The sequence below is a fragment of the Ochlerotatus camptorhynchus genome, unplaced genomic scaffold (genome assembly GCF_037179485.1).
Source record: "Ochlerotatus camptorhynchus isolate MF236.1 unplaced genomic scaffold, CSIRO-AGI_Acam_v1.1 ptg000621l, whole genome shotgun sequence".
NCBI lineage: Eukaryota > Metazoa > Arthropoda > Insecta > Diptera > Culicidae > Ochlerotatus > Ochlerotatus camptorhynchus.
In genome coordinates, this window is record NW_027041100.1 from 794,089 (window position 1) to 816,780 (window position 22,692).

General features: G+C 40.5%; 1 protein-coding gene across 4 annotated transcripts in view; it reads right to left on the bottom strand.

Annotated features, from left to right (window-relative positions):
- Window positions 1–22,692, bottom strand: part of LOC135714137 (probable serine/threonine-protein kinase kinX) — a 174,153-nt gene that overhangs the window by 141,613 nt on the left and 9,848 nt on the right. For all 4 annotated transcript variants that reach the window (XM_065237419.1, XM_065237418.1, XM_065237416.1 and 1 more), the window contains exon 3: window positions 19,709–20,574. In XM_065237419.1, coding sequence (XP_065093491.1) covers window positions 19,709–20,574 — 866 coding nt within the window. The remainder of the gene's footprint in view (window positions 1–19,708; window positions 20,575–22,692) is intronic.

The following is a 22,692-nucleotide window of genomic DNA, read 5'->3' on the forward strand; positions in this document are numbered from 1 at the left end:
GATCAACAATCAGGCTTGCTGAAACTCCTCAAACTCACTGGAGGTTTTAAAACACTCTTGTGCTGCGAGTTTAGCCAGCCCTCACCTCGAGTGAGTGGCGGCAGGAATAAGGAAGAAGTAAACAAAAACTCCTGGAGAGTGAACTTCAGCGAGAGGATGATATGACGTGAGGTGCGATTTTCGAGATTCCGGATAACTTTTTTTTTTCGACGCAGGGTTCACCCAGAGTGAGAGTAAGTAAGAGCGTGTGATAGAAAACATGAACATCAATGGCAGCAAACCTCACTCTCATTTTAGATCCCTTAGCTCACAAGCTCTGAAGCTCAGTGGAATGATTTGGCAGTAGGCATTCTACTCCTTAGAAAAATGCTACGCTCGGCTCATTTCAAACTCGCGAGCGAGGCTCCATCAAGCCTGTCCCCAATCTTTTATGAAATATTTAATATTGTCGCATTAATGGCCCTTCGCTCAATTTCAACCTCTGTTAAATATTATTTTCTCTAGCTAATAATTTATCGCACTAAAGCTTCATGTTGATATTAGTATCGCATGTTCCTCCCAACTCTGAACTCTTCACGTATGACGTAACAAAAAAAAACACTTTGAATTAAGAAGAAGTTAAACATTTACTTAATTTTACTACGCCTATGATCTCAAAAGAATTCAAAGGTTCGAATTCTAATTCTATTTATATCTAATTTTTATGAGTACCAGAACTAAAAGATTTATTTTAAAATATCTTCAAAGTTCATCTTAGACCTCTCTATGGTATGCCTTTATAATTTGCTCCATAATACTCTTGAAAATCATCTGCAGAATACTATTTGAATTCACTCTGTAATGCGCTTCAAATTATTATTAATGCTTGCCGTTATACCTGGGAATTCCCCGAAGAATTCTCATGAAAATTAATTTGGAGTTCGCCCCGAAGTTCACATAGTATTCTCCCGAAATTTTCATGGAATTATCCTAAGAATTCATTTTTAGTTTGCTCAGAATTTCCATAACTTCTTTGAAATGCTCTTCAGAATTCCATTATAACTATCATGTGAATTCTCTAAAAATTACCACCGGAATATCCTTGAGCAAATCCTCGAAATCCCCTTGAAACTTTCCACAGAATTCTTTTGGAATACTGTTATGAAATCGTTTAAAATTATCCTTAGAATTTCCTTTGAATTTTGCTGCTTCCTTTTAAATTCTGCTCACAAATTTGAAATTCTCCTAAGAATTCATTTTCAGTTTTACTCACAAGATTTCTCCTCAAAATTTGTTTGACCTGGAATTTCCTTCGAATTACTTTGAAGTTCTTCAGGAATTAACCTCAGATTTAATTGCCATCTTCCTCCTTATGTATTCTCCGAAAATTCCCATCGAATTATATTCTGAATTAATTTTCTCTCATTAACTTCTTGAAATTATCCTCAGAATTTCCTAGGATTTCTCATTCTAAAAATTAACTGAAGAAATTCATATGAATTTTCATTCAAATTTCATTTGAATCCTTTTCACGGTTTCTTCGGAATTCCACCCACCTTGATATTTTTCAATAGGATTCACCAAGAATTTGGAACTCCTTAAAACTACTTCGAAAGCAGATATCACTTGATATTCTCCTAACAGTTCTTCCCCCTCCCCTTGGCTAGTTTTTGCACCTTGATGCTGGTGGGCGGGCTTAATTTCATGCTTTTGAGTGGAGTGTTGGAGACGGTAGGTTTATGGCCGTCGTTGCTGGCTTATGCCGCGATAGAATGGCGCCATGGGCAGGCAATGGGGATTACTAAGCTTTCCCTCTCTGATAAACCACTGCATGAGAGAACCAAAGATCTAGTCTAGCAGTGATAGTATCACACTTGTTACTCCTTCGATTGAGAGTCGCGTCGTAGTACGCTTACGTATAGGCACTGACGTTGGGTGTGATATTGGCGGGTTTTGCCGCAAATCACTCTTAATTTATTTATTTTTAAGCAGATAGATTTATTTGGGTTTGCAAGGTCATTATACTATTGAAATATTTCAGAAAGTGCCCATCGGTGCTCCTTCTATTTGCGTGACAAGCTTTCATTGTTGTTTTCATTGAGGTATTACTCAGGGAACAATGTTAAACACCATTTTTGTACATGGTATTGTAACTAATCTTATATGTGCTTCATTTTGATTTTGGATAAGTGTTTGAACTATGACTCGGGATTTCCACTGTGGCGTGCTTCTATTGTGACATACCCATATGTATTTTTGTGGTGCGACATAGTGGAAGCGTGAGAGCGTAGTTGGAACATTTACCCTATACAATATACAATTTAAAACTAGCTTGGAAACTTACTTCAAAGTGAAGCATTTTAGTCACTTGAAGGTGTCACCTGGGACGAACAAAGATATAATTAATATATGTCAAAGCCAGAAGTACTTGAAACACGTTAAATTTAAGTTTAAAAGCATGGGTTATGATTGTGTAGGTAGATTAGAGATTTCAGTTATTTATTAAATAAACTTCAATTAGAGAATTCAGAAAGTTAATTAACATAAGAGATAGAAAGCGGGGGTCCGCTTAGGGAGGCGACTAGCCTTTGAAGTTGTATAATAAATCTTCCTATTTAGTGTATTTGTTAATTACAGGCAATGTTAATAGCGAAAGTCATATCTTCAACCAGACGCTTACGAACAAGTAAAGTTTTAGGAAAGATGTGTTAAATATGTTGATAGGTTTGAAATAAGAATTAGGTAAGGTATGATGTGTCAACAAAACCCTTTTGAGCAAATTTTCAGACATAAAAGTGATTGAGTGATTTATTGAAAGACATTGCGTTGCGAAAATTGACAAGTCATACATCTAACATAGTAGTAGTAGCAGTGTCACATAATCTTATCACAATTGCTGCAAATAGTGCTGGAGGGGCCGGCAGGACTGAATACGGATCAAAACTAACATAACTACTAACACTAAAATGATCCCGGAACTAACACTTATCCATTGCACTTGTTATATATTAGTTTTATTTTCCTACTAAGTTATCTATGCTTCTTTCTAGTGTTTGGATCAAGTACAACTAATACTAATCTACCTTTATGTATGTTTTACTCCCTTTTAACTCATTATCTTTATGAATGGCGAATCACGTGAGACGTGAGACACGGGGATTTCAATTGACTAAGGAGAAGGAAAAGAATAACTTCGAACAGGATATCAAACAAATTCAGGACCAATCCAAATGAGACCAGAAATCACCAAGGCATCGGGGCGTTATATACTCGGTGAGGTATTTGATAAATAATCAAAAAGTGGTAAGTTAAATCATAGTGGAGCCAAGGATCATGAGAGGTAATTGTCTATAATTAATTAATTAGTAGAAATCTCGATAACTTTGTCAAGGGAGCGTATCGGCTTTTGTAGGCGGTGCGTTTGGTCGTCGATTTGGCGTAGCTGGTGGCTCGCCCACGCATGCTAGCACTATCATCAGATAGGGAAATTTTCCTCTACCTGGTAGTGGTGTTGGTAGGCGTGTGCGAGCTGCCGGTTGCGCCGGATCGACGATCGGATGCATTGTTTGCAGGAGCTGGTGCTTCCCTTTGAAAAAGTAATCGAGAAACAACCATATTATCCTGTAATTGATATTACTATTTTTATATATCAATGAAATTAGTCATGACAGAGTAACATAACGAGTTTAAAAACAAATGGGGAAGGACAATAGGCACAAGTTGACACAATAAACAAGACAAGTGGGGGTTAATACACAAGACAAAATGACAAAATAAGTGACGACAGAAGACAAGACTGGGACAAAAATCAACCTTTAAAAAAAAAAAGAATGCGCAATTATATTATCAAACCAATTTGGATCAGCACAAAAACAACAGTGACCAAACGGGCACCATAGCCTAGGAACGTCTGTGTGTTGATTTAAAATAGAGGCTCATAGAAGCAAAATTTATCAATAAATGGGGTCCAGTGTAGAGTTTAAGCAAGTGCTGCCACTGGATCACCACAAAAAAAAATATTTTCCTAACAGTTCTTCCCAGAACTGTCTTGGAATGTGCGGTAATCTAGGCCTCCGCCGTTTAAAAATCAGTGAAAAATCCAATAATTATATTTTTTAGGTTCACTTGACACCTGTGAAGTTCTCTGAAATTCCCGGTATAATAGTATAATAGTTCCTGAAAATTTTCGGATGGTAAATGAACCACTTTAAGGTTCTTAAAGCATCCAGTAAGTTCCCCATATTTTCAGCGTGTTAAATTCCCTTATGTTCCCACATTTTGCTTATGAAGCTTCCCTGAAATTATCAGTATTTCCTTTCATTCCTCAGAACTTCTCTAAAGTTTCTGCAATTGTTGTGAAGTTATTTATTTTATTTATTTATTTATTTATTTCCATCAACCGATGTAGACTAGTACAAATACACTGAAAACATAATTTCGTTATTTCCTTCACGGTCACTTCGTAAAAATGATTTTCGTAGAGATAACAATTGTTTCGTTATTTGTGCGAATCATTTGTATTGCATTTCAACATATACAATGCCAACATTACGCATAATTCGTACAATACAAGAACAGTCTTTCGTATGGATGTCAACACTGCCTACAAACATCATGTGTGCATTCGTGAATACTACGAAACCATTTGTTCACCTACGAAAATCATTCGTTCAAACTAGGCTTTTATAAGCACGTTATTCGTGAACATTACGAATCTATTCGTTGAGGCACTAATTGCTTTCGTTCGTAGTATGAATGTTCACGAGTCAGAAGTAAACAAACATTTTGAAGTGAGATTGTGTACGTCGTAGCAAAAATCGATTTTGTTTTCGATTCGGCGGTGTCCTAGTCGGACTGATATATTGTTGTCTACTGCGCTGCCGAGTTGTTTAAGGACCATCTCGGAAACTAGCAGTTCACGGTCAGGTGAGTTCGGTGAGAAATTTACAAGCGTGACAATTGCTGATTGAACTTATCTCTTTCTATCTGTTCCACAGCCTGACGATCATTTCTTCGACGAGAATAAAGCCGATTCACAGTGACTGGCGCACCTGGACCGCAATTTGGACAGCATCCTGATAGTGGGTGATACCTACTACATAATTCCCTATGATCACCACATCGAAAATAAAAATTTCGAGATACAGGAACGTGCAACCGGCCAGCTGCTTGATAATCTTCAGGAGAGGTGCAAAGCGACTCAATCGAAGCGGGTTCTCCTCATCGGTAACATGCAGCCGTAGAATATGGACTTTGGATCTCACAAGGCTTCAGGAGCTCCTAATGCGGGTAGAGTCTCTACAATACTACCATCGCACCAGAAGCCAGACAAGCTGTCCGATTTCTTCAAGCCACTGAATTTCAGCTATCTGCTGGATGGTAATGGTTCTGTGAGAGTTGCTGAGTGAAATATTTTCAATAAAGTTTTATTTTGGCTAAACTGAAGCGACCATTTTTCAATTTAAACGATATTTTCGCTTCCTTTCGTATTCTTTTTCGTACAATGTAAGAACATTGTTTTGTAAGTAAACGAATGTTTCGTAGTATTCTCAATCTTTGGGCTATTTTACACGAATGATTTGTATTTATTTTCTGAAACATTCGTAGCGAGTGTGGCAATGTTTCGTAAAATGTAAGAATGTTACGAACAAAATTATTGTGGGGATTTTAACGAAACTAGCTTCATATACAGAACGAATTAATTTCGTTGCAGAAAACAACAAATGAATTCGTGGCACAAACGAACACATTTGTTGTAAATACTAGATTTTATTTATCTGGAAAAACCTGGAAAACTTAGGAAATTTTATTTAGAAAAATGAGCATACACCCTGCAGGTAGAGAAAGACGACTAACGTCAAGACGGCAAATAGTGACTTATTACAAGAAAAAGTGACTGGCCTTGGAGACTTTTTAGTAACTGGCTTGAAAAAAGTGACCAAGTCACTAAAAAGTGACTCGCTACCAGCCTCACGTATAACTAGCATTTGAAAATTGTACCGACGTGTTCTGCTATTCAAAAACCCGGTAAAATTCAACCGAGTTCGGTAATCTGAGTTAAGTGTGTGGGTTTCTTAGAAACTCTCATCAAATTCCAAGAGCCTTGAAAATTTTAAAAGATCTTTAATCCTGATTTCATGATTCAAATCTGTGATCTTGAAAAATGCTCAATGTCCGACCGAAACAAGCTTCAAAATTTAACTAAAAATTGTAGAAGTTTAAAATCTGTGGAAAATATTCATGTTCTAAAACCTAAAAAATAAAAACAATTCAAGCGGCTGAATTAAAAATAAATTGTCACTGCAGATGAATCCGCTTCGGATCTATAAAGAGTGAAAGAAAATAATGAGAAAAATAAAACGATTACATTATAAAATGGCTTCATATCTTCAAAAACTCCACAGTAAGAAAATTTAAAAGTTCCTCGAGTAAGGGGAAAAAATCCCTGAGAATTCCAGGATTTTCCAGGAAAAGTAAAATTCCCAGAAAGCTATCATCGATTTTAGACTGATAAACACATCACCATTGGCCGCTGTAGCTACTTGATTACTGCGTTGCTTTACGCTCACGGCTATCGGGCGTCCGTCCATGAAATAATACCAAGTTCAGAAACCCAGCGGCCCTCAAAACATCACTATCGTCGGTTTCTTCGCAGGTAGTTTAAATTGATATTTACCATCGTACAACTCGATTGTGCAACCTATACAGTATGCTCTCCGGAACCAAATCTAACATTTAGCATGTTTTGTCCTTCAATTGACTTTATTGAAATCAAGGACTCGCGCACTGCCAACGCCACCGATCGGTCATATTTCCGCTCCAAGTTCTCATATTTTCCTGCTGTTTGCTTACCAATAACCCTACCATTAACGAAGTACAATCCAGCACATCGCGCATTTGATAGCTCACATCAGTGTGGCACTGTCGATGGAAGGAAATAATCAGCTTACAATGCCACTACCGCGGACCCAATGCATTTCCACAACGTGTTGCAGTATTTCTCGAAAGTCATTGGTTATTAGACTGGTTTATGATGTTGTCAATCGTGTAATCTAACCATTGATTCACGTTCTAAACAACAACATTTACTGTCTGTTGAGTTTTCATGCTCGTTTTCTAGTCACCTACAAATAATCACCTATGGATACACTCCGAAAGCGGTGAACTCTTAAGCACCTCATTCGGGCTGGTGTGTGTGTGTATGTGCGTGTCGGTGTCATTTAGTGACTGACCATTATTGTCGCGGAGAGCTGCCCAGCGAGAATCAAAACAGACAAAGCCTGACCAGCAGCTGTGAGAGAACGCGGCGAAAAGCACATCGACAGTTGGTGACCGCAACAATTGAGGGCGTCCATGGTCACTAGCCGTGTGAGTGTGCAGCAGCTCCACAAGCGACTGCCGGTGCCATTACCGCGGCACCGGTCGTCGGTCAGTTTGTTATTGTTATGGATTTCGACTGTGTGTGCTGCGCTCTTGTGGATAATCCGTAGTTGGATCGCGATTTTTATTTTTTTTTTCACACATTGAAGCCAGTGGCTTGTCATTGATGGCTAATTTGAGGTCAAGCAATTGAGGGACGAAAGGTTGCTGAAATTAAAAATTTAAACGCGCTTCATTGGATAAGTTGTGGCCGCGTTTGTGCGTGCGCAGTGGTGTTAGTCGCTCTCGAACCGATAAAAGGTGACACTTTGATCAGTTTGCCCAGCGTTGGTCCTTGAACGAATGTATGGATGCAAATCATGCGAACCTAATAGTTCATCTTCTTGGACCATCATTGAGACTTCCACAATTGGTGGAAAAATATTCCTAAGTTTCTTCAAACTTTGCTATGCTACATTATTTCGACAGAATCATTTTAGAAATCTTAAATGCTTTAGAAAATGTACACACCGAGAAATGTTTGTGCCTTAACCCATTAACGCCCAGTGATCTATTTATAGATCAGCAGTTTTTTTATCATGTCTTAACAGAAATTGGAAACGTAAATGATGTTTTCAATATCGCTAGAATGGTCATTGGGATATAATTAACATATTGTTTTAAAATAGTGTGAGAATAATCCTTGGATTACTCTTCTCAAAATCACGCATTTCCGGAGGTAAAAAACGACTTGGACATTAAAGGGTTAATATATATACGCGATTGATGCACCCGCATGGAAACGAAATCTGGTAAATAAAGGTTTGTGATTGCAAACAACAATATGATTCACAAGTCTACTGAACTTGTCCAAAAGACCTCTATTAGGTCTAAGAAGCTGACCCATAAGGTCTCGTTAGTTCATCTGTATCTGTTGGCTTGGAGGCAAACAATTTCCATATAAACTTCAAACGGTTTGTGAACAATCAGTTTCTAACCATATTAGTTCATATTTTTGGAGGCTAACCCGATTTGGAACTTTTTGAGCAATGTAGAACGAAAATTTCAAAATTTGCACCAGTCTAATGACGCCAAGCCTTCCTAGCAGGGCCAACTCTGTAACAAACTAAATCTATTAAATATATATAATATATATAAATCAAGTAGTTGACCCATCTTGCCCCACCATACCCTAAATAAAAGTAATCTAGCTAACAGAATGTATGTATTCTCGTTCCGTTGTCGTTGAGCTCGACTGCCGTGCTTAATTTCGGTCGTTGTCATCGATCGACATTTTCCGGACGGGCTCAGTACCGTGTCTGCTTATTGAACAGAAGGTCAGGTGCAATTTTTCACTATACCCATTGAAGGTATCCTATGGCTTTACCCTCAACGCTAACAAACCTCCAAACTCCTGTGACACAGGTCGTAGAGTTCTCTGCATGCCTCTTAAGTAAGTGTTTAACTAACAATCTTTCCCATCCCTAAAGACGTGGCCAGGACAGTTCCATCTAAGAGGCCGAAATCAATCCCACATCTCGGTCACGGTAACGGACGGAGGTGGCAATACTCTAAAAACAATGGTATAGGACTTGTACCAAATACGAGAATTGGTTGCAACTTGCTCAAATTATTATTATTATTATTATTATTACTATCATCGTTCGAGATTTTCCGAAGTATGGGATAGGTATTGTGATTTTTCCAAGTCCTAATCTATTGCAGGGCTGGTAGTGCTGATGCGATATAATAGTAGTGACTTTAATGACTAAAATTACGGAAATAGTGACCAAATAGTGACTTGTACATACTAAATAAGTACCGTAAAACGGGGTAACATTGATAGTTTTTTTAAAGTATATTCAAAATATGTTTTACAGCAATGAGTGTTTTTAAAAGTTTATATTTTTAAAACAAGCACTGAGGATCCAAGAGTTAATTCGCTAGTAATATGTTGAACGGAAATTAAAGCATTTGCACTATTTTTTAGTTTTGTGACCGAACTTCAGTATTTTGATTTGGGGTTACTTTGATAACTAAGTGGAACTCAAACAATTTAGTTCTTTAAATATGAAACTTTGAATGAGTATATAATCCGAAAACTTCATAAGCAATAAGAATAACACATTGAATTTAGGTTGGCTGTATCGGAATTCACTCGAATCTCACAACGGAATCTCCTGTGAAGAGCATTTGAAGTGATTTGATAAATTTACTTTTGCTTACGTTATATATGACGACTAGCAAATAGTAATTCCCATTTTTTTATGATCTTGCGTTTCTTTAAAATTTTGATACATCTATGTAGGTAGATAAATTTGAGGTAAATAAACTTTTATAAAAATAATACTGCATTCTTGAAATTGTTTGCAGAACAATCATCAAAATTCTTGGAAATAGATTATTTTCGTAGTTGGAAATGCTTAACATCAAATATCAGAATTAAAGTGGACATTTTATACGATAGATGAGGAGATGAAATAAAAGGTTGATAGTCCCGTTATAGTACGGCAGTGTAAAATTTGTATATAGAAAGTAGAAAGCGAACAAAGGACAATTTTGAAGAAGGTACGAATCGGGTAGAGCGTCTCCTTTGCCAAGCTCATCCGTTAATGAGCAATGGTGAGGGGTATTTCTCCCTGCCACCACTGGCAAAAGGGATGATCGCCGATTTGCTCATGTACCTTCGATGTTCGGAAACAGTTATATCGATTGTTTCACACTCAAGTCGCCATCTGACGTAAAAAACTACCCGATTCGTACCTTCCTCAAAATTGTGTTTTGCTCGCTTTCTACTTTGTATATACTATTTTCACACTGCCGTACTATAACGGAACTATCAACTCTATAATTTAATCTCCTCATTTATCGTAAAAATCTCCACTTTAAGTCTGATATTTGACGTTAAGCATATCCAATTATGTATATCGTTAAATTCACGCATGAAGTAATAACACATGATTAGTTAAAAAAGATTGGGGCCTCCCTTAGCTCAGTCGGTAAAGGCGCAGCTACAAAGCAAGACCATGCTGGAGGTGGCTGGGTTCGATTCCCGGTCCGGTCTAGGAATTTTTCGGGTTGGAAATTTTCTCGACTTCCCTGGGCATAGAAGTATGATTGGACTTGCCACACAATTATACCAATGCAAAAATGGTACAGGCATCGAAAGCTCTCAATTAATAACTGTGGAAGTGCATCTAGAACACTAAGTTGAGAGCACGCAATAAGCTAATATGCGATATGCAATAAGCTTGAAATGCGAAGAAGAAGAAGAAGTTAAAGAAGATCATTTTCGATTTTGTGTTGATTCTTCTAGGAACTCCCCGAAGGCTCTTTCAATAAATCCATTTTAAATGTATGTGAATTCACCTTAGAATTTCCATGCAATTAACCTCAGAAATTTCAGAAATTTCTGCTTAGAATAATTTTGGACTTCTTTCCTGCATTCAATTGGAAATTCAATTCATATTCTTCTTATAATTCCCATAGTATTTCCTCAGAATTCTCAAAACAAAAATCCGTCACAGAACAACTTTGAAACTCTTCTCAGAATTCCTTTGAGATTGAACCTTCAAAATTCGATTCCATTGGAATTCTCGGAATTTATTTCGATGAAGAGTTCGGAATTTCGAATACTCTTGGAATTTCAGAATTAATTTTGAATTGAGGGGGTTTGAAGAAAAGGGGTGTAAGTGACTTTGATCGATTCTCTTCATCGAATTTCTCTTTCGTTAATAAATCAGCTGCAAACACATTCCTTGATTCTCGTGCCATTCTGGATGCTAGATGAGGACTTCCTTTATCACACTATGTGGTAGAAATAGCGCAAAATTTGTTTATAAAGCTGTGACTATCAGAAGAGAAAGTCGATGAAGGTAATAGATCAAAGTCACTTACACCCTTTTCCTTCTAACCTCCTCAATTCTTATTAGAATTGGACCTAGAATCCTTATCCAAACTTCATAGAATTCTCCTTAGAACTCTCGTTAAATGCAATCTCAATTATATTGGAATTATTTCCAAAATTGTTTCGGAGCTGAATTTTGCGTCTCTAATAATTTAAACAACAATGTCGCTTTTGATTATTGTTTAAATTATCAGAGACGCTCGTATGTGTTAAGCCAAGTTTAACTATACATATAGGTAAACCTGGCTTAAGATTTAAGCGGAGATGAAGAAATCGGTCCTCAAAGCAATTTATTTTTACGAGACTTTCGTAGTCTGTACTTTGATATTCTCCTCTGATATACCTTGGTGTCATCCCTAGAATCCTGTAAAATTCTCTTAAAACTTACTTTGGATTCTCTAAATTTCTTAATCATCCATTTAAAATCTATCACTGATAAATACCAAAGGAGGTATATTTTCTCCGATTTTTAATCAAAATTGAAGGCATTTCCGAATAGTTTTCCTGGTGCTCTAAAGTTTTGCGGTTCACTGGCCACCCTGGTTAAAATTTTAAATTTTTTAACAGATATTTTAAAATTTCACTCTATTTTAGTAGTGAAAAGGTGACTTTAGTGACTGTTTTTAGGGAAATAGTGACTTTAGTGACTTTTTGGTGTAAAAAGTGACTTTTTAGTGACTGGCTTCAAAGAGTGACCAAGTCACTAAAAAGTGACCTGCTTCCAGCCTTGCTATTGACATTACGGAGGTTTTACGTTGGGGTCGTCGTTTGATAATCAAATTTGGTTATCAGTCCTACAACTTTGACATCTGTGTTAGGGAAATCGCTTTGCGCAGGCAATCGGTGATAATTTTAATTATGTGCAACAGTTGCACATTCGTGTAATTTTCATCACTGATCATTTGAAAAATGATAAAGTCTTAATTTTAACAGATTTGTAGAAAAAATTCCTATCGATTGGCGTGTTAAGAATTAAAATCCATCATTCCTCGATCAAAATCAGACCACTTTCATGCCGCGATCGACTTTGGTTTTTTTTTTAAATTGCACCCCAATGTTACCTTAAAGTACATGATATGTTAGATTTAAACATATCTAGATAGAGCTGGAATTAGGCGTAACAGCTTTTGAAAACAATGACTTATCTCGATGATTTTTAGGAATTCAAGACACGCCCACGCAAACCAACATTACCGTCAGGTAGGGGAAGTCTTACCCTACCTACCTGATGGTAATGTTGATTTGCGTGGGCGAGTCTTGACTTTTAAGACATCAGCGAAAGAAGTCAATGTTTACAAAAGGTGTTACTCTCTAATTCCAGCTCTTTATTGATATGGGAACTGACATCCGATTGATGACCTTGACAGAGTAATGCTGAGCTATTAGGGTGTTACATACAGATGAGGCTAGTAAACTGTATGTTGTTTGGAATGAGGGTGACTCACTTGGCATAGATGGCCCACAGTGACTCACGAAGAGCTACTGATTCCGATCAATAGCGGTGCGGCTTCTTCCTCCTTCTAGGGTTGCTCATGGGCGGTAGAGTGGGGTAGCCACAACACCAACCAGAGAGGATGCATCCTACTGGAGGCAATGGCCAAGCTGGACGTTATACTATCCAACACCGGCTCGGTCAGTACATACAGAAGGAATGGTGCAGAATCCGTCATCGACGTGACATACTGCAGCCCGAGTTTGGAGGGCAACCTACACTGGAGGGTCGATCAGGGTTACACTCATAGTGACCATCAGGCGATTCGGTACAGTGTGGGGCCAGGTGAGAGGCGAGTGGCAGGAGGAAATTCTTCCTACGCTCGAGGCTGGCGGACGTCGTTCTTCGAGGAGGAGGTCTTCGGCGAAGCACTGAGGCGGGAGCGAATAACCCCGGATCTGACGGGGGAAAAACTGGTAGCAGCACTGACAAGGGCGTGCGATACAACCATGCCTAGGAAAGCCTATCCCAGGCATGGCCATAGACCGGTGTACTGGTGGAGCGAGTCGATTGCTATCCTCAGGGCGTCTTGTCTCCAGGCGAGAAGGAGGATGCAACGAGCTCGTACGACTGAATCTCGGGAGGAACGCCGCGTCGCTCTCCGAGCGGCTAAGGCAGCCCTCAATAAAGAGATCGCCAGATGCAAGCGCGCGTGCTTTGACAGCCTATGCCAAAGCGCCAACACGAACCCATGGGGGGATGCTTACAAAGTGGTCATGGCAAAGACCCGCGGCGTGACGGCACCCCCGGAGAGATCACCAGCGGTACTGGCTCCGATCGTTGGGTTCCTGTTCCCGCGTAGGGACGTAGACTCCTGGCCGCGGATCCCAGGCGCGGATCAGGGAGAAGTGTCTAGAGTGACGAACAGTGAACTTGGCGGTATTGCCAGGTCGCTGGTGGTGGGCAAGGCCCCGGGCCCAGATGGGATCTCGGTTGTGGCTCTGAGGGCGGCCGTTGCGGAAAATCCAGACATGTTCCGTTCTGTTTTTCAGACTTGTCTGGACGTAGGCGTCTTCCCAGACGCGTGGAAGCGGCAGAAGCTGGTGCTGCTTCCGAAGCCAGGAAAACCCCCTGGGGACCCGTCAGCATACAGACCCATCTGTTTGCTGGAAACCACTGGGAAACTGCTTGAGAGGGTCATCCTCAATAGGCTGTCGGCCTACACCGAAGGTGTAGACGGCCTGTCAAGCAGCCAGTACGGGTTCCGAAAGGGCAGATCCACGGTGGACGTCATCCGCGACGTCATCCAGACGGCAGAGGTGGTCCATCGGAAACGAAGGGGCATTCGCTACTGCGCGGTGCTAACCTTAGACGTGAAGAACGCGTTCAACAGCGCGTGCTGGGGGGCGATAGCCCGCTCGCTACACCAGCTCCAAATTCCCGGAGGGCTGTATAAGATTCTGGAAAGCTACTTCCAGAATCGTGTGTTGACGTACGACACAGAAGATGGCGAAAAATGCGTTAGAGTCACCGCAGGTGTGCCACAAGGCTCCATCCTGGGCCCGGTGTTATGGAACGTCAAGTACGATGGACTGTTGAGGATAAAATTCCCGGTAGGCGTGAAAATTGTAGGTTTTGCCGACGATGTCACGCTGGTAGTCTGCGGGGAATCCCTCGAGGAGGTAGAGCTGACAGCGGCCCACTGCGTCAGGCTTGTGGAATGGATGAGAACCAGGAAACTGGAGCTCGCCCATCACAAGACGGAAGTGGTCGTAGTCAACAATCGCATGTCAGTACAGCATGCGACGTTGACAGTCGGCGGAAGCACAATTAGGTCTGTGCGCTCTCTAAAACTCTTGGGGGTCATGCTCGACGATAAGCTCAGCTTCGGCTGCCACGTCGAGTACGCCTGCAAGAGAGCGTCTATGGCTGTGGGGGCATTATCCCGTATGATATCAAACAGCTCGGCAGTGAATGCCAGTAAGCGCAGGCTCCTCGCTGGGGTCGTAGTATCTATCCTCAGATACGGCGGCCCTGCGTGGGCTGCGGTACTGGATATTGACTGCCACAGGCAGAAATTAGAGAGTACACACAGGCTAATGTGCTTAAGAGTGGCCAGTGCATACCGCACTATCTCGAGAGACGCCGTCTGTGTCATAGCAGGGATGCTATGACGCGAGGACCGTTTGAGTGGTGCGCAACAACGCGCGAGTTGTGTCGACCGCGAGATGGCAATCGGAGTGGGAAAACTCCACAAAGGGGAGGTGGACTTACCGCTTGATACCTTCCGTATCAAGCTGGGTCAACAGGCGCCATGGGGAAGTAGACTTCCACCTGACACAGTTCCTGTCAGGCCATGGCTGCTTTAGGAGCTACCTGCATAGGTTCGGACATGCAAGTTCTCCCATCTGCCCCACATGTGCTGGTGTCGAGGAGACCGCCGAACACGTCGTGTTTGCCTGTCCACGTTTCGAGCCAGTATCGAGCGCTATGCTAGCGATATGCGGAGCGGATACCAGTCCGGATAACATCGTTCATAGGATGTGTGGTACCACCGAGAACTGGAGCGCTTTGGTGACTGCGGTCACCCACATATTTTCGGTATTACAACGACAGTGGTGAGCCGAGCAGCAGTTACCTACTGCCCGACCAGATCGTTAGAGTATTGCTAGAGAGGCACCATAGCGCTACAGCGGCCCCTCCCACGAAATAATGCCTTCGGGCGGTTCCGGGGAGGTCAAGGGCCAAGCGCACAGGATAAGGTTTAGTGAGTCGGGAGTGAAATTCTCCCATCCCCACACCCTGAGTTCCTTCTCAGGTGTCTGTGAGCAGATTCCCCCCTGTATAAAAAAAAAAAAAAAATGGTTGCTCATGTACAGGTAGCCTTTCGTTGTTTACTGGAGAACAATGTTCAACGCTACGCACCGAAAGCACTGCTGCTGCTGCTGATGCCGACGACCGGACACCACCACACACGGTGATTGGAACTGAATCCGATCAGCGGTTGAGGCCAGCCTTGATAGCTAGCTGCTTGCAGGGAGCCTTTCGTTGTGTACTAGAGAACACCACCACTCACCACGCGGTGATTGAAAAAACACCGTTTGGTGAGACTGGATGGATTTCAATTTTGAAATCTGTGTTAGGGAAATCGCTTTTCACAGGCAATTGGTGATAATTTTAATTATCATAGCAACAGTTGCACATTCGTGCAATTTTCAATAGTGACATTTTGAAAATTGATATAGTCTAAAATTTAACACATGCGTCGAAATATTTCTGATTGATTGGTTATAAAAGTATTGAAATTGTTCCAGGGGCAGCTGAGTTATGAACGTTCAAAATCTTTCATAATTTTGTTACATGTTCCATTCCTGGTTTTCACAAAGTGTACTCCCATATAGAAATCACAGACGTAGTCCTACGTCAAAAATTGGAAGATTTGAATGTCTAGGTTACGGAATTGGAAAAAAAATCAAAGTATTAGTGATTCTATCAACACCAATTGGACAGTTCTGGTCTCTTCGCAAATATTCTTCGTCGTATTTTACACGCTGATTTTTAATGAATCTTTGTAACACAAAATGGTTGCCAAATCAAGCTGTGATTTAAAGTGATTTTCAAATACAAATTCTTTACCCTCATCATTATTGGTCGTAAAAAAGTGACTTTAGTGACTACATTTTAAGAAATAGTGACTTTCGTGACTTTTGGATGAAAACAGTAGCTTGAAAATAGTGCCCTAGACACTAAAATGTGACATATTTACTTTCCAATCAATTTCAAAATACACAGGATCTTCTAGTGGCACTAATTTGTATTCATTAGAAGCAAAATCCGTTTACCTTTTGAAAGTTGTTGAACAGGTAGATTGAGGTTAGGGTGATGCCACTGAAGAAATAAAAAATCTACTAAAATCATTTTCGAAAAATTGTTTACATTCACTTCTAAATACATATAGGGGAAATGGATTTAATGTCGGCCTAAATGCTCCTAATTTGGGCCCATGCACAAATACAGCAATCGACTAAATTTCCAAAAGCGACCAAAAATATCCATTAGTACCGTCAGAATGACGCGTTCATCTAGATAAAATTGATAAATAGCAGATTTTTAGCGATGGACCCAATCTTAGATCCATAGGCCAACATTAGAGCCATTTCCCCTATTCATCACAATATCGATCAGAAGCTTGCTGAACAACAAATTTTTAAAATTTTATTTGACCAGTTGAATACAAATGATAGTTCAAAAATACAAGTATACGGTGGTTTCGCAATGCCGAGTTTCAAAATTGTTTGAAACTACTCGACAGTTCTAAAATTTGCGCAGTTTTCAACGGTGTTTGGTATTCATCCCTTCATATGTGTGCGTGTGCAAATTTTGTTTGCTTCGGTGATTCGTAATCCAGTATCAGGTAACGAGTTCGAACCACAAGAACGATTCTACTGACGAAACATGTAAAGAAAGTATGATTATTTATGGAGATCGCTGATCACCTGATGGTCTTTAAAGCAATTTCTGAGTAACCTGGTATTGTGAGTGAATATCTGAGAGACGTGATTTTAATTGTTGGGCAGTTGAAGATCTTCAGAATTATACTAAATCAACCTGAAGACAGTAGTTTTTGGAGATCTATGATTACCTGAAGATCTTTGGAATATTTTTTGATTCACCTGGTATCATGAGAGAATATCTGGGAGGTGTGATTTGAATTGTTGTTCTATAGTTTGAGATCTTCATCAGAATAGTACCTGATCAATCTTCATTCTGCATTGCTTTATTTAACGTCGATCTCTGTTCTGCAGTCTAGTGCAAATCACCGACGGACATCAATAGCCATCCATTGACAGCAACCGAATGTGCAGGAAGGCAGCTTCCACACCTGCGTAGAATATCGCACCCATTCAAACACACATGGGCCGGGACCAACAGCTTTACTTCCCTTCCGAAGGAAGACGTGACCAGAGATTTTTATGAATCAGACCTATTGGGGTGAGAAAGCGGTCACGCTCACCACTGAACCACTGGCGCCGGCTTTCCTAATCAACCTGAAGTCTTGAAAAAGTATCCAGAGGACTTTATAGACATCTAAAAAAACGCATGGAATAATTTATTAGTTGTCTGGTATCATATGAGAGGATATCTGAGAGATTTGATTTAGATTGTTGGATAAATTTCAGAATGATACCTGGTCAACCCGAAGGTTAAAAAAAAATAGCTAAAAGACTTCATGGAGAGCTTAGAACACATGTAGATCATTGCAATAATTTCTGAGCAGCCTGGTATCATATGGGAGAATGAAATTCAGTGAAGAACCATGGATTTCCATGAAGATCTATAATATACTATGAAATTCTTAGAACTACCTACTAGATTTTCCCCGATCTTTTATGAAATACCTTTCACTACTTTGAAATTACCTAAGTGGCGTCGCGTAACCTCACTTTTTACCTGTTCAACAACTTTGAAAACGTTATTTAGGGTCATGTTTACATTCAAATCAGTTTCAAAGGGCATAGGGTCTTCTAGTTTCACTGATTTGTATCCATTATAACCAATATTGTTTTGTTTGTTTACGTTTTGAAAGTTGTTGAACAGGTAGATTGAGGTTCGGGCGACGCCACGCTAAACTTCAATTATACACTTCCCTGGGCATAGAGTATCATTGTGCTTGCCACACAATATACAAATAATTCATGCATTGGTATTGGCATCGAAAGCTCTCAATTAATAACTGTGGAAGTGCATTTAGAACACTAAGTTGAGAGCACACAATAAGCTAATATGCGCTAAGCAATAAGCTTGCAATGCGAACAAGAAGAATAAGAAGTTCTACCAGCAATTTCACAAAACTGGACCAACGAATTTCTATTTTTTTTAAATGAAACGCACAAATGTTGGCTACTTTTCTCGTGGTTCTTGAAGAAAAAGTCTCAAAATAATGTTTTATTTCAAAGAAATTTGAAACAGATTTCCATTCTTGTTTTAAACCCGCTGAGAAATAAAACCGAATAATCGAGCAGTTGCAAATGTGGTGCAAAATAGTGCTCGAAAAATTAATTTGCAACTCAGCGTGGCAAGGGGTGCGTTTCTGTTCTAGTTTCAAATTGAAACAGTCTATATAAAATACAAGAGCATTGCGAGCGTCCTAACAAATTTTTTTTTTTCATTTTCTCTGATAATATATTCAACTGATAATTTTCTCCTGGTTTCCACTGCGACATTATCGCTGCATCCGATGACCATATACCGATGTAGTTTTTCAATCAAGCGTGCCAGCCATTAGGTCTCGTAATCGCATATTCACCCTATCGTACTATCAAACACATAGTAAATACGACTTTTCTATGATTCAACACTTTCACTGCATTTTCGTTCGTGTCAAGAAAACGGATAGCGAATGCCACATGACCCCGGTCCTTTCGCTTGCATGCAAGCGCCGATATATATATGTATGCTTATAAAAATTAAAAATTCGTTCATAAAACACATTCCGTCTCCGGGTTGGCAACCAAATAATAGACAAACCAGCAACGATGTGTAGCTCGAAATAAACAACCCAAGGTCGGAGTACTTCCAACGATACACAAAGCAAGCAGTTTAAGGACCGATAGCGGTCCCATTTCCAGTAGCTAACCTTTCCCCGCTGGCTCGGTAATAATAGTCAGCTTATACTATGAATGGAAAAGCTTCGGGGCAAACAACGAAATTTTGGAAGGTAGAGTGCAAAAGCACAATTCAAAAGCAGCCACCAACCGCATCGTCAGTAACGAGGAGTAACGGAGAGCAACAACAACATCGAAATGTTTAAGGTTGAATGAATGTTTCGAATCGTTTACTTGCTCTCACCGGTCGTCGGCGGTAACCTTCAACTCCCGAGCCAGCCCAGCAGCAACCGCATAAACTAAACAATTTTCGGGTTGGTTGGTCATTGAGGTCGACCTTTCCACGGTGAAAGAGAGACCAACCAACTAAAATGCAACACAGGATGATGATTGCAACAGCGAGCTGCCGCTCAGGATGGTACTTACAATTTGTAGGTCCTTCGTCGAATCCTAGCCATCACCTTCTGCTCGTAGGATTTGTATTTCACCTTTCGGGACTTTTTCTTCTCTTGCAGCACTACGTCTTCATCACTTTCATCTTCCACACTTATTTGTCCCATCGAAACCAAAGGCTTTCTTCCACCTTCTCTGCCATCTAACTCAATCACTTCTTCCACTTCGCCATCATCATCTTCATCTTCCTCCGGTTCGTCTATATATTCATCGTTATCGTAAATTTCCTCTTCTTCCGAGTAATCGTCTCTCTTCCGCTTACCACTCAGGACACTCCTTGGCACCACAACACTTGGCTGGTCATCGTCTTCACTGTAATCGTCCTCATCGGAACTGACATCCATCTTGTCGTCCTCCCCGGATTCCTGATCGTCTATCGCATTCATCTCATCGATTGCACCCTGAATGACTTGACTCACATCCTTATCGTCGCTATCCGGATCCTCAAAGTAGTCATCTTCATCGTCCTCTTCAAAATCGTCCTCCTCGTCGTCATATCGGGCAGCCGCAACAGCGATAGCGACCTCTTCCGCGTCGTATCCATCCTCATCATCATCGTCGTCATCGTCCAACTCGACGGTTTCGATTTCGGGACTTTTGATCGTCGATAGTTGCCTGATCGTTGTCGACGACACCGACGACGGCCCCGGCCGGGGCTTGGCAACGGAACTGGGCGTTGCCGGTTTGTTCGGAGATTTTTCTGGCGAGTCTTCGATTTCGTAGGATTTGGCTACCCCGAGGGAGGGTAGATATTCGGAGGGGGACGTTTTCAGGACGCTGCTGGAGGACACAGAAGTCAAGGTCGCATCCGAAAGCGAGTCTTTGGCGGGTTCGGTGGCCTGCAGGGGTAAGAAGAAGACGTTTATGTGACAGGCGCTTTTGGGGCAGGAATATAATAATGTTGATAGAAAAATTTCCAATATTTCGGTTGAAAGATAGTGGCGCATCATTGGAACTGATTCGGAGAATGAGTCACTTTTAATCATTCGGATGGATTCATTTCTAAAACAAACGTAGGTCTCTCAGCGCATGAGTTTCCTACGCTTTTACAAATTAAATTGCTTCATACGAATGAGTAAAAGTGACTTACTCTCTGAGTTGGTTTTGTATTCAGTGTAGGTAGGGAAATATCTGTAATGATGGTCTTAAAAACATGTGATTTATAGGTATGTAAACTTTAATCCTAAGGAAGTTGACAACAACCAAAGAAGGAAGGACACAACAACAGTACTGTCAATATACGCCTAAATGTCCCACGACCCATAAGGATTGCATGTAACATTGAACAGTTCTAGATAGAGCTGGAATGAGGGCGTAACAGCTTTTTAAACAATGACTTCACACGATGATTGCTCGAATACCTCTCCCTGGCAAATCGACATCACTATCGAGTAGAGGAGGACTTCTCCTACCCGATGGATATGTTGGTATGTGTTGGCGTGCCTTGCATTCCTAAAAATCAACGAGAGAAGTCATTGTTTACAAAGGCTGTTACGCCCTAATTCTAGCTCTATGTAGATTTTAGATCATTCGTGACTTATGCGGGGTGAGATTTGAACTGAAATCGTTCAGGCCCGTATTCAATTAAATACTAGGAATACAAAATCAGTAATCAAATTAATTTCATTGAAAGCCGAAACCATTCGGATTGATCCAACAATGTGAAATGCAGCTCTCATGTTTTCTGTGTTAACTGTTAAGTCAACTAAAATGAGATCAACTGGAATACTCAAAATAAGTTGCATCGTAATAGCAATATATAAATATAATAGCATAGTTTGTGATGTGAAAACAGTGAAAAAATTATCTAACCGAACATCTTGTAGTGTTTACTGTTTTGTTATAAGGCTGTCCACGTGACAGTTGCGATCAGCTGACTTTTTTGTTTACCAAGAACTTTTGACCGATCACAGTAGAACTGGCAGTTTATTCTCAAATGATTTTTTTCCTTTGTGATTGTCTTTACAGACGGCTAAGTCCATAGTTTGGTCCATCTCGCCTCGGTGTTGTCGAAGTAGCATTGTTGCCAGTTGGAATGTTTTTAATTTAAATTTGTATTTTGCAGAGTTTGATGAATTTTGCTATTTTTTTATTTCTTTTAGTATGTATTCCAGAGACTTACAATATTCCAACGCCGGAAAATTGCAGCGAATGTTATTGTATTTGTGACACATATAAAGCAAGTGATTCAGATCTTTTTTTGCTGCCTTGAGGAAGCCTGAGTTGTTTGAAAAATATTCCGATTGATCAGACCCGATTTTCACACAAAGCTCTCAATTGGTAAGATACGATTCAAACCAACAAGTGAGTCCATGAGAAACACCAAGCTTCTCGAGTTTGGCAATTAGAATGGCATGATCAACCCGGTCGAAAGCAGCCTTGAGATCCGTGTATACGACGTCCACCTGTACCCCTGCCTCCATATTCCGTATGCATAGGGAAAAGAAAGGAGCGAGGTTTGTTGAGACCGAACGTTTGGGGTGAAAACCATGTTGATCAGGAGAAATGTAGTTTCTACAGCTGGTAAATAAAGCGTCGTTGATGATTATCTCGAATACTTTCGAGCAGGCACAAAGTGAAGTAATTCCTCGGTAATTCTCCACATTTTGTTTGTCTACTTTCTTGAAAATCGGGCACATGAACGAAGATTTCCAACGAGAGGGAAATACACCTTGTTGTAACGAAATATTGAACAGCTTTGAAAGCGGAGAGGAAAGCTCTGTTGAGCATTTTTTGAGTATGGACGATGGAATGCCGTCAGGCCCAACATCGTTCGAGAAATGCAGCTTCTGGATGGCAGAGTCGACGAGGTCCAATGTGACCGTGAAAATATCAAAGCTGAACGCGTCACTGGGAGTATCTCTGATCCCTTCCGCAACTTGGCTTAACGATGCAGTTGAATCGTTGAAAACACTCTTGAAATGCTCAGCCAGGAGGTTACATTTCTCTAAAGAAGT